Below are 12,946 nucleotides of genomic sequence, written 5' to 3' on the forward strand. Positions count from 1 at the left end.
GATGATGAATATAGTAGTTTTACAATCGGCATTAAATTAGATAGATTTAAGAATAATCAAATAAATAATTGTGACAGTATTACAGTACTTTGAGGATCTCTCAGTGACTGTGAACCACTGTGCTTAATTAATGGTATGTATTCTTTTTTTAAAGGAAACATTTTAATGTTCATTGCTTCATTTGCTGCAGGTAAACCCACGTCCTACATACGGGGAATGTATTTCCGCCTTAAGGACCAGGTATTCAAGGGGTCAAGGCCGTATGACTCAATTCCGTTTGAGAACTTACTGAAGGAAGAGTTTGGAGAGACCAGTGTAATGACGGACATTACGCATCTAAAGTGAGGATCAAACGCATCAGTCTGTACATATGTAATCTGTTTACCTTTCAAATGTGAAATTTTCAAAATTGATATTGCAGGATCCAATATTAGTTTTGAAGTCTTACATTTTAGCATCCAATATCCGTTATAAAAATTGGAATTCTATAATTATCAGTATTGTAAAGTAACAAACATATTTATCACTGATGCATGATTCATTGTAGACAATTTTGGTTTGCCATACCCATGTGGTATGTTAAATCATCCTTGATTTCAAAAATAACTTTTTACCCTTTTCCTCTCAGACTCTAATTGAAAATGGCCATATGCAAAAAGCATAAAACCACCCCACAGCCTGCAAGTTACTGGCAGTCAGTTCAGGTTTTATGCTGCTTATCAGTATCTTAGGATGGGAAATGAATCCTTTAAAACTTGATTTGAGTTTGAAACTGTTTGTATTTAATTTCATTTTCTCTGGGACTACAAACATGTTCTAATGCCTGATTGAGAGGGAAAGCGTAATTAATTACACCACTTTAGGGTTTGTGGATACTTCCTTACCACTACTATCTATGAGTTGTTCAGAGGCTAATGGTAATTGCGTGCTATGTTGATACTTCCTCACCCCTACTGTGTATGTGATGTAGCCAGGGTAGTGGTTAAGGTCTATGTTGATACTTCCTCACCCCTGCTGTGTATGTAATGTAGCCAGGGTAGTGGTTAAGGTCTTGGTTGATACTTCCTCACCCCTGCTGTGTATGTGATGTAGCCAGGGTAGTGGTTAAGGTCTATGTTGATACATCCTCACCCCTGCTGTGTATGTGATGTAGCCAGGGTAGTGGTTAAGGTCTATGTTGATACTTCCTTATCCCTGCTGTGTATGTGATGTAGCTAGTGTAGTGGTTAAGGTCTAGGTTGATACTTTCTCACCCCTGCTGTGTATGTGATGTAGCCAGGGTAGTGGTTAAGGTCTATGTTGATACTTCCTCACCCCTGTTGTGTATGTGATGTAGCCAGGGTAGTGGTTAAGGTCTATGTTGATACTTCCTCACCCCTGCTGTGTATGTGATGTAGCCAGGGTAGTGGTTAAGGTCTATGTTGATACATCCTCACCCCTGCTGTGTATGTGATGTAGACAGGGTAGTTGTTAAGGTCTATGTTGATACATCCTCACCCCTGATGTGTATGTGATGTAGACAGGGTAGTTGTTAAGGTCTATGTTGATACATCCTCACCCCTGCTGTGTATGTGATGTAGACAGGGTAGTTGTTAAGGTCTATGTTGATACTTCCTCACCCCTGCTGTGTATGTGATGTAGACAGGGTAGTTGTTAAGGTCTATGTTGATACTTCCTCACCCCTGCTGTGTATGTGATGTAGACAGGGTAGTTGTTAAGGTCTATGTTGATACATCCTCACCCCTGCTGTGTATGTGATGTAGCCAGGGTAGTGGTTAAGGTCTATGTTGATACTTCCTCACCCCTGCTGTGTATGTGTTGTAGCCAGGGTAGTGGTTAAGGTCTATGTTGATACTTCCTCACCCTTGCTATGTGTGTGTTGTAGCCAGGGTAGTGGTTAAGGTCTATGTTGATACTTCCTCACCCCTGCTGTGTATGTGATGTAGCCAGGGTAGTGGTTAAGGTCTAGGTTGATACTTCCTCACCCTTGCTATGTGTGTGATGTAGCCAGGGTAGTGGTTAAGGTCTATGTTGATACTTCCTCACCCCTGCTGTGTATGTGATGTAGCCAGGGTAGTGGTTAAGGTCTATGTTGATACTTCCTCACCCTTGCTATGTGTGTGTTGTAGCCAGGGTAGTGGTTAAGGTCTATGTTAATACTTCCTCACCCCTGCTGTGTATGTGATGTAGCCAGGGTAGTGGTTAAGGTCTAGGTTAATACTTCATCACCCCTGCTGTGTATGTGATGTAGCCAGGGTAGTGGTTAAGGTCTAGGTTGATACTTCCTCACCCTTGCTATGTGTGTGTTGTAGCCAGGGTAGTGGTTAAGGTCTATGTTGATACTTCCTCACCCCTGCTGTGTATGTGATGTAGCCAGGGTAGTGGTTAAGGTCTATGTTGATACTTCCTCACCCCTGCTGTGTATGTGATGTAGCCAGGGTAGTGGTTAAGGTCTAGGTTGATACTTTCTCACCCCTGCTGTGTATGTGTTGTAGCCAGGGTAGTGGTTAAGGTCTAGGTTGATACTTCCTCACCCCTGCTGTGTATGTGATGTAGCCAGGGTAGTGGTTAAGGTCTATGTTGATACTTCCTTATCCCTGCTGTGTATGTGATGTAGCCAGGGTAGTGGTTAAGGTCTAGGTTGATACTTCCTCACCCTTGCTATGTGTGTGTTGTAGCCAGGGTAGTGGTTAAGGTCTATGTTGGTACTTCCTTATCCCTGCTGTGTATGTGATGTAGCCAGGATAGTGGTTAAGATCTAGGTTGATACTTCCTCACCCCTGCTGTGTATGTGATGTAGCCAGACTAGTGGTTAAGGTCTAGGTTGATACTTCCTCACCCTTGCTATGTGTGTGATGTAGCCAGGGTAGTGGTTAAGGTCTATGTTGGTACTTCCTTATCCCTGCTGTGTATGTGATGTAGCCAGGGTAGTGGTTAAGGTCTATGTTGATACTTCCTCACCCCTGCTGTGTATGTGATGTAGCCAGGGTAGTGGTTAAGGTCTAGGTTGATACTTTCTCACCCCTGCTGTGTATGTGTTGTAGCCAGGGTAGTGGTTAAGGTCTAGGTTGATACTTCCTCACCCCTGCTGTGTATGTGATGTAGCCAGGGTAGTGGTTAAGGTCTATGTTGATACTTCCTTATCCCTGCTGTGTATGTGATGTAGCCTGGGTAGTGTCTAAGGTCTAGGTTGATACTTCCTCATCCCTGCTGTGTATGTGATGTAGCCAGACTAGTGGTTAAGGTCTAGGTTGATACTTCCTCACCCTTGCTATGTGTGTGATGTAGCCAGGGTAGTGGTTAAGGTCTATGTTGGTACTTTCTTATCCCTGCTGGTAATGTGATGTAGCCAGGGTAGTGGTTAAGGTCTATGTTGATACTTCCTCACCCCTGCTGTGTATGTGATGTAGCCAGGGTAGTGGTTAAGGTCTAGGTTGATACTTCCTCACCCTTGCTATGTGTGTGTTGTGTCCAGGGTAGTAGTAAAGATCTATGTTGGTACTTCCTCACCCTTGCTGTGTATGTGATGTAGCCAGTGTAGTGGTTAAGATCTAGGTTGATACTTCCTCACCCCTGCTGTGTATGTGATGTAGCCAGGGTAGTGGTTAAGGTCTATGTTGATACATCCTCACCCCTGCTGTGTATGTGATGTAGCCAGGGTAGTGGTTAAGGTCTAGGTTAATACTTCCTCACCCCTGCTGTGTATGTGATGTAGCCAGGGTAGTGGTTAAGGTCTAGGTTAATACTTCCTCACCCCTGCTGTGTATGTGATGTAGCCAGGGTAGTGGTTAAGGTCTATGTTGATACATCCTCACCCCTGCTGTGTATGTGATGTAGCCAGGGTAGTGGTTAAGGTCTAGGTTGATACTTTCTCACCCCTGCTGTGTATGTGATGTAGTCAGGGTAGTGGTTAAGGTCTAGGTTGATACTTCCTCACCCTTGCTATGTGTGTGTTGTGTCCAGGGTAGTGGTGACTGGTGTGCTGGCAGACCGTTTTCCTGCAGAGCTGCACCTGTTCCGGTCCTACCAGCCCACCCTTGACAAGCCCAACGAGGGGGTACAGGGGCAGAATGAGCAGTTTGAGCCCGTAAAACCACCCCATGGTAAGGGAATAAGCATGTTTGTTTGTTGGGAATTTTTTGCTGTACAGCTGAACCTTGTTATCTAGATATTGTCGGAAAAGTAAATTACTTTGACATGTCAGTAGTTTTTAGACAATTTGAGCAATATGAACCACTGTTATATAGACTTTGTGTATAATTATGTCATTGCTTTAGATACATCATGCATAAGTTGTGAATTTGACATTTAACATTATAAAATTGTCCTCGATCAAGTTTGTTCAAAATCTACCAATGTGGACATGACTTTCTCCGTGCTTGGGTTAACTTAATTTTTTTTCATGTACATAGTCAAAACTTTTTAATTTCTCCTATGAAACAAACAGCAGGGGCCTTTGTTGTTATATTTGTCATACAACATCATTTGATGGTCCTGTGTTAAGATTGTTCAAATCATGCCCTTTGCGTCATAATTGTCCATGGTTTACTTGTTTTCCTAATATGCATGTATTGTAAATGTTTAAAATAAACACCTCTTAAACCAAAATGAGCAAAGGGTTTCACATTTAACCTTGCATACCAGTCCTTTACCTTGTTTGCTCAAATCATGCCACTGGGGTCTAAATTCCAAAACGATGCTCTTTTATGTATGAATTCCACAAGACCATACTCCTTTTTTCAGAGCAACTGATCTGGAAGTGCGCCCGATGTTCTGGGGCAGCCCCCACATATTTCCGGGCCTTTGGGCAGTTCATGGATGGTGGCATGATATCTAACAACCCTACCCTGGACCTTCTTACAGAGATACATGAGTATAACACCGGCCTCAAATTCCGCGTGAGTTAGAAAAAGAAAAGAGCCCCCAAAAATATTAAAGAAACAAAGGAATAGTGTCAATTATGTGTAAAAAAATATATCTTGTTCATTCAAAGTCTATTTTACTTTCGATGTCTATTTTTTTATGCCCCGGAAGGAGGGCATATAGTGATCTGTCTGTCTGTCTTTCGTCACACTTTGCGTTTAGGTTTAGAAAAATGCTCATAACTTCTATGTCGCTTCAGATAGCAGCTTTATATTTGGCATGCATTTGTATCTCATTGAGCTGCACATTTTGAGTGGTGAAAGGTCAAGGTCATCTTCAAGGTCAAAAAACAAATCCAAGGGAAATAATAAGCTTCAAAGGGCGCAGTAGCGGGCATTGTGCGTCTGACAAACATATCTCTTGTTTTTAAATAAATTATGTTAATACATTTCTTTGGTCACAGAATAGAACACTTCAGGACTCATCAATTAAGTTCAGAACTCATATACTTTCCCTTGGACTCATTGTTGAGTCTTGGGACTCATTGAACCAAAAATATACATTAATCTCTGTACAGTCTTATGCTTACTTCACATGATATTTTATTGTATAATCTTAATGTTAAAATTTGTATTGTTTCATTGAAGAACAATTGTTTTGTTTCTGTCTTTACCAAAAAAAACCTTCCATTTTGTACTCAGCTTCATTTAAGCTGTATAACCAAATAACAGTCATATCAGTTCATATCAGTTGAGTTAAAATGAAGCATGGATTTATTATTTCACATTGTACATTTATCAATAGAAATGGTGTGCAAAGCAAAAACAGAGGGAAGAATGTAAAAGTCCTGACAAGGTCATTCCAATATTTTCTCCCAAAATATAGTACCATATTATTTCAGTTGTATTTTACATGCATTTCTGTTACTAAAGGAAATATGTTTTATTTTTGCATGATATGCTTTGGGGTTGCTTCATGAAGGCAGTATATTTTGATTTTGGATGAGTGTTTCTGTGAACAGGGATGGAAATAAGCGGTTGACTGTGAGCCTGGGGCCAGTAGATTTCGACCTGGGGAACTAATATTCAAAAGGTGGTAGTCCAGCTGGGAAACTTGCTTTTTAGCTCATCTATTTTTTGAAAAAAAATTATGAGCTATTGTCATCACCTTCGCGTCGGCGTCGGCCTTGGAGTACAGTTAAGTTTTGCGTTTAGGTCCACTTTTCTCAAAGAGTATCAATGCTATAGCATTCAAACTTGGTACACTTACTTACTATCATGAGGGGACTGGGCAGGCAAAGTTAGATAACTCTGGCGTGCATTTTGACAGAATTATGTGCCCTTTTTATACTTAGAAAATTGAAAATTTTGGTCAAGTTTTGTGTTTTGGTCCACTTTACCCCTAAAGTATCATAGATATTGCTTTCATAATGGAACACTCGCAAACTATCATAAGGGTACAGTAAAAGGACAAGTTGCATAACTCTGGTTGTCATTTTTACGGAATTATGGCCCTTTTTTGACTTAGTAACTTTGAATATATGGTTAAATTTTGTGTTTCGATCCACTTTACTTCTTAAGTATCAAGGCTATTCCTTTCAAACTTCAAATACTTTCATGCTATCATGAGGTTACTGTACCTGGCAAGTTGAATTTTACCTTGACCTTTGAATGACCTTGACTCTCAAGGTCAAATTATTAAATTTTGCTAAAATTGCCATAACTTCTTTATTTATGATTAGATTTGATTGATACTTTGACAAAACTACTCTTACCTGAGGTACCACAATAGACTCCACCAAAACCATCCCCCCCCCCACCTTCCCCCCCCCCCCGAATCCCCCCCCTATTTTTTTTTTAAGATCATCTCACAAATGACCACCACACTCTCACACTATACCCCCACCCAACCCCCACCCCCCCCCCCCAATTTTTTTTTTTTTGAAACGGTTAAAAAACACAAATATTTATTTTTATTTTTGAAATACCGTCCAACCATCGCACCCAAGAATCCCCTCCCCCCCCCCCCCCCCCCACCCCCCCTCATTTTGGCTTTTTTTTCACGCATTTTTGGAAGATAATGTAATAAATGTCCACACCCCCACACTATACACCCCTCTTCACTCCACCCCTCCCTCCTTTGTGATTGAAATTGAGAGTCCCTTCACCTTTAAAAAGAAAATAGATGAGCGGTCTGCACCCACAAGGTAGTGCTCTTGTTAAAGCTTGAAACAATTCTGTGCAATTCAACATTTAATAAAAAATGGCACCTGTGGATGAATAATTAGTTTAATAATATTAATTTATAAAGGCCAAGGAAATGATTCAACACAGACTTATATTAAGACATTATTCACAGAAAGTGTGTCATGTTGCCAATACTGTTGTATAGTTATCCATTACTTTATTTAAAGAAAATATTAGATACACATGACATTACATATACATGGTACTGGGCTCGTTAGTCTTAAGCTGGGCAACCAAAATACTAAAGATTGTCTGTTTGGGCAAACAATTGTAAAACATTAGTTTCCAACCCTGGAGAATTATACCAAATGAACGAGGATTATTAAGTTCCTTGGATACAAAACAAGTTTACTGCTATAAAGATTCTTTTAAATCTTATAAACTTAGTCTAAGAACGTTTTTGTAAAGTGCCCTATGTAACTTGTTGTTCTTTTGTTCTTTCTTTATTATTATGGCTTGTAATGTCGGCTTTGGATATAAGAAGTATGCATTGATATGTTTTTATTACAGAAATATTGAAAAAATGGGTTCATAATGAATCTTCTGAGATATGTGAAAATGTGATATTAAGTTTCAGCTTGTTCTTGTTTGTGATGTGTTAAACTTTTTGCCTAGAAAACCAAGGAGTTCAGTGGTACTCCCTATTTCTATTGTATAGTGGGGCATGGTATTTTATACCTTTGGCTCAATTCAAATATGTCTTTTTGTTAGTTTTGGGTTAGTTTTGGGTTTCCGTGAATTCAAAGTTCCTTGTCTCATTAGTAATTTTAAGTTTTCATAAAAGGTTAAAGTTTGCATAAAGGGATACTTTGGCTTGAATATCTGGTATTGATTCATGGTACAGTTCATTTCTTGGAGTCTTTAACAAGAATACAATATTTGCTTCTTTAATTGCTTTTATTTGGCAATAATAGGAAATATGTCTCAAATAATCTTGTTAGTAAAATATAAGTACAGATTTTCCTATAGACCTGCATGAGTACTCGCCCATGTTGATGTGATTGTGTTTTGATTTGCTTGGCTTAAAATGGAAGACATTATCTCAGCTATGGAGCATGCCTGAATTGTGATAAGTGATCAATGTCTATGCATTGTTTTATATGAATTATTGGGTTTTCATGCTTTTGTATTTGTTAGAACTTGTAAAATAGTGATATAAACAATAGACAAATTTCACATCGAAAAAACAACAACCGATAATTCTTTCCATTTACCTTCTGGTGTTTCCACTCTATCCAGAATGAAGCTGATTCTGTAAGACCCCTGGGTGTAGTTGTCTCCCTTGGCACAGGTCGTGTACCATTAATAAAGCACAACCACATTGATGTGTTCAAACCCAGCGGCATTCTTGAAGTTCACAAAGTGTACAAAGGAACCACTGCACTGCTGTCTCTTCTAATTGACCAGGTATATTCTTTAATTGACTTATATGTTCTTTTATTGACCAGGCTTTTTTAATCGACTAGAAATGTTCTTTAATTGATCAGGCATAATCTTTAGTTCACCATGTTTGTTCTTCCATTGACCAATTATGTTTTTAATTGGAAAGATTTGCTTTGATCTTGAACATGTAAACTATTTCTTTAAACAGGGATTTTCTATTATTTATCGGGTTTTTTTTGTTTGTTTTTTGTACTAGTATAATCTCTAAATGTCATTGTCAGTTTCTTCATTTAGCAGGTAAGTTCTTTCATTCACCAGGTATATACATTCATTGATTTGTTTTTTTTTCAGTTATCAAGTAGATTCTATGTTCTTTCATTAAGTGAACCTTCATTTGTCAGTTATGTACCATAAGTGACCAAATCTTTTTGTTTACGTGTATGTCTGAAAATATAATCACTAAAAATAATTTTTTCGGCTTAAAAAGGGGTATTCCGAAAACTTGAGTGTCCAAAAACTTAGAATAATTACTTTATATATCAAGGATTTTGCACCCATCCATAAACACAATTTATTTAGCACAGGATATCAATTCAAGGAATTTGCTTGTTAACCATATGTATTCTCATAAGCCATATGTGCATTCTTATTAGCTATGTGCGTTATCATAAGCCATGGGTGCATTCTCATTAGCCATGAATGCAATCTCATAAGCCATGGGTGAATTCTCATGTACCATGTGTTTTTTCATTAACCAAATAAACCCTAATTGTATTAACTTTATACAGTCTCTATGACCAAGTCTTTATGATATCATAATATTTATTCCCCAGCATTTCTCTTAGCATCCCTTTATCACATATTTTCACACTTAACCTTCAGAATGATATTTCTTCCACAGGCGACAGTTTCTGAGGGTCGACCCGTGGATAGAGCTCGAGCCTGGTGCAGTATGCTCAACGTCCCGTTCTTCCGGTTCAGTCCCCAGCTCACTGAGGATATTGGTCTGGACTGCGTGGACAATCAGGCAATCATCAACATGATGTGGGACACGCAGTGCTACATTGTTGCCAACAAGCATCGTATTGACCAGGTGGCTCAGCTGTTAAAAGGGGCTCAAGGTCAAATAAGGGTTGAAGGGTCAAGCCAGCAGAGTGGGACGTCTGAGTTCCAGGATATGACCCTGCATGCAGCAAAGTCTTAAAGATGAAGACAGTAAAAGGAATGCAAAAAGTAATTTAAGGAAGTTTATTTGAGGATTGTAGTGAAGTCAGTGTTGTTATCTATTGTGCTGCCAAATAAAGTCAGTGTTCTTATCTATTGTGCTGCCAAATATTATTTTGTTTTAATAAGAATTGTATGTGATGAAACTGTGCCAATTTATATGTGTTTTGATATTTGAAATAGGGAACATTTACATTTGCCTGATTTTTTTTTAGTTTGTAGGGAAATGCCTATTTATATCATTTAGGAACCATTTTATGATAGTTGCAGATGATACACAAAATTGTCCATAACATGTAAACTTATGCACATAATTGTTCAAACATATGTAAAAAAAAAATTCTATTGGCAAATAGAATTACTAAGGTAGATTGTGTGTTTGCATTAGTGTTTCATATTTCTAAGTTGATGATAAATTGTTAATAAAACCAGTTTCAGTGACCACTGTGGAATATACAATTTGCATGTTAAAACACAATATTATGTTCAAAAAAATGTTTAAACTATGAATGCATTTATTCAAATAGAACAGTTTCTGCAGGATTGAATTCGCAAACAATTGTTTTTATGAATTTAAATGATTGAGCGTGTGATGAAATTGTTAGATTGTATGTCATTCTGAGCACACAAAATGATCATAATTAAAGGAGCATATAATAAATGAGTAAGCACAACAATTGTAAGGCCACTTTAACCCTTTGCATGCTGGGAAATTTGTCGTCTGCTAAAATGTCTTCTGCTGAATTTCTAAAATTAGCATTTTCTTCGATTTTTTTCAAAGAATACTATCAGAATAGCAAACAGTTTGGATCCTGATGAGACGCCACGTTCTGTGGCGTCTCATCTGGATCCAAACTGATTGAAAAGGCCTTCAAAATTCGGTTCCCGCACTGAAAGGGTTAATTTGTGAGTCACAAAAACTGGTAACTTGCCAATAAGAAGCAAACGTCTGCAACCATAATATGGTAGATATAAAATGTATTGAACAATTTTTAATAATAGTTATTGATAGTTTAAGATGAGAAATAATCCAGAATATAAATATTATCAAATTGTTGTTTTATGCTCTTTTTTCAGTTTCTAAAATTACTGATTTCTTATTCAATTTGTATTTGCACTAAAGGGTTCTTAATCCTGTTTTATATTTATATATTATTTGTATTTAACCTAGCAGGGTTTTTTTACTTTTGTAAATTGCAAACTTTCTATATAAAATAATTGTTATATGCATTTGGGAAGTATTTGCTTTAAATGATGCTTAATACATGCTTATGCACAATTATATTGAATGATATTTTCGCATTTACAAATAATATATTATGCATGTTTTTATGGTTTCGTATGTTGGTTGTTCAGTGTTTGAGTGAAGTAGAGAACTAAAAATCTTCATTCTGAAACATGGACACATATATTATTTATGTGTTTTAAACTGTTGTATATGTGTCCTCATTAATTCTGTGATATTTTTTGTATGTATTTTGGTCTCTTGTATGGATTCATACACACTCTCATTGAAATATGACATTCCAGTTATGGAGTTTTATTTTGTAATGAATTGATTAAGCGGCCTCAACAATAAACTTTACCATGGGACTTTATGGCAAGAAGTTAAGCAACTAAGAAGGCTCTGGATGGATTGTTTTTTATGTTAAACCACACTGTTAAACATATTTATTTTGAATATTACAAGTACTGTTTTCATGTAAGTTAATATATATTGACATTCTGTGAGAGAGATTAGTTATTTATGTGTCTTCTTGTCTTATTGTGGTCTCTGTGTATATATTATATAGTTAATTATCGTTGGAGTAAGTTAAGCTGTGATAATGTGTTATGTTTGTTTTGTTTATTTCATGGTGTTAATTGCTGATTTAACTTCAGCTTATAGTTGCTTATCAATTAAATTACCTAGTTTAACTGATCAATTAAAAAGTTAAGATTGAATTATCTTGATTAATCATGCATAGAATTAATAAATGTATAAAAATACATTGTTTATGAGACCATAATGTATTCATTGCAATTACTTACTGTATAAAAAATGTAAATATACTTTCTTGCAATCACGAATTTCTTTAGTGTATTATATTAATGCCCTGTTGAAATAAGTGAGTTGTACTACTTACTCTTGTCTGTCAGTCTGATAGTTCGTCTATACATGTGAAAGGTAACAGACCTGTAACATGACATTGGTCTCTGCAAGATATCTATAGAAAGTTTGACACATGATAATCTTTAATTGGTTCTATATGTACCTTCTAAGGTCTACATGTCAAATGTCAAGGTCACAGGTCTTGTAACATGAAATTTTGTTTCCGCTCACTATTGACATTGGACCAATTAAATTGATATGAAGAATACCTAAATGGAAACAAAGAGGACTCATCAAGATTTAAGTGGTTAGTCTGGGGAACAGAAGACCCAAAATGATTTCGTAAACAAGAGGTCCAATGTCAAATTCATGCACACATTGACGACTTGGCTGCAAGTCAGGGCCATACATTTCTTATATACAAATCTTGTTATTTATATAGGCCCTGATGGTAAAGTGATTGGCTGTCAATCGGAGGATCGGTAGCTAGAATTTCAGCCCTGTCGTAAATTGTGTATTGCTGGGTCAAGCAATCATTTCTTGAGTCATTATACCCATCCACCGATTCAAGTAGGACATTTTTCCGTTGTTGGTTCATGTGTTTGCAATAAGTTATGATATACTGTTCAGATCCGCTGCGCTTTCCCAGTAGAAGTGTGACTGACCGACTTCATACAACTGAAATAATGTTAGTCTATCAAACAAATAGGGCTTGGCGTCTATTTTAACATACAACCGCTTAATTAAAAGCCTCTATAACGCTCAAAATCAACGAAAATTTCGTAAAGTATTTCGTAAAATAAAGTTAACACCTAAACAATCCATGTTCCTTAAAGCAATAGCCACAATTTCAACGCTAGATGTGGTATGATTACATAAATTTTTGTAGATAAAGCCCCAAGGCCATAGTAATGATACCAATACTGAGCCTGTCCGATTTGGCTGACTGCCAAAAACCAAATTCCCAAAACTCCAATTTACCTCTTAATTCATGCGCAATATAAGTAGTTCTTCGCAGATGTCAATAACCCGCGTATATCACTCACTATACAACATGACTCATAAAAAGTGTAAAAAAATATTGAAGCAAAATTGCTAAGCATTGGCTACGACATAGTTTTTATTGTTTACATATTCA

The 12,946-nt window shown here is 37.2% G+C and overlaps 1 protein-coding gene across 2 annotated transcripts in view; it reads left to right on the forward strand.

The window, feature by feature from the left end:
• The window catches only part of LOC127865806 (85/88 kDa calcium-independent phospholipase A2-like), a 29,534-nt gene extending 17,752 nt beyond the window's left edge, over nt 1-11,782 (forward strand). The window contains exons 13-18 of one of the 2 annotated variants that reach the window (XM_052405822.1): nt 191-341; nt 3,964-4,103; nt 4,744-4,898; nt 5,668-5,718; nt 8,349-8,516; nt 9,394-11,782. In XM_052405822.1, the coding sequence (XP_052261782.1) occupies nt 191-341; nt 3,964-4,103; nt 4,744-4,898; nt 5,668-5,718; nt 8,349-8,516; nt 9,394-9,696 (968 nt within the window). In that variant the 3' untranslated portion in view covers nt 9,697-11,782. The remainder of the gene's footprint in view (nt 1-190; nt 342-3,963; nt 4,104-4,743; nt 4,899-5,667; nt 5,719-8,348; nt 8,517-9,393) is intronic. The other variant, XM_052405823.1, reaches the window with a different exon arrangement.
• The last annotated feature ends 1,164 nt before the right edge of the window (nt 11,783-12,946 follow it).

The sequence above is a fragment of the Dreissena polymorpha genome, chromosome 2, assembly GCF_020536995.1.
Source record: "Dreissena polymorpha isolate Duluth1 chromosome 2, UMN_Dpol_1.0, whole genome shotgun sequence".
In the NCBI taxonomy this organism is placed as follows: domain Eukaryota; kingdom Metazoa; phylum Mollusca; class Bivalvia; order Myida; family Dreissenidae; genus Dreissena; species Dreissena polymorpha.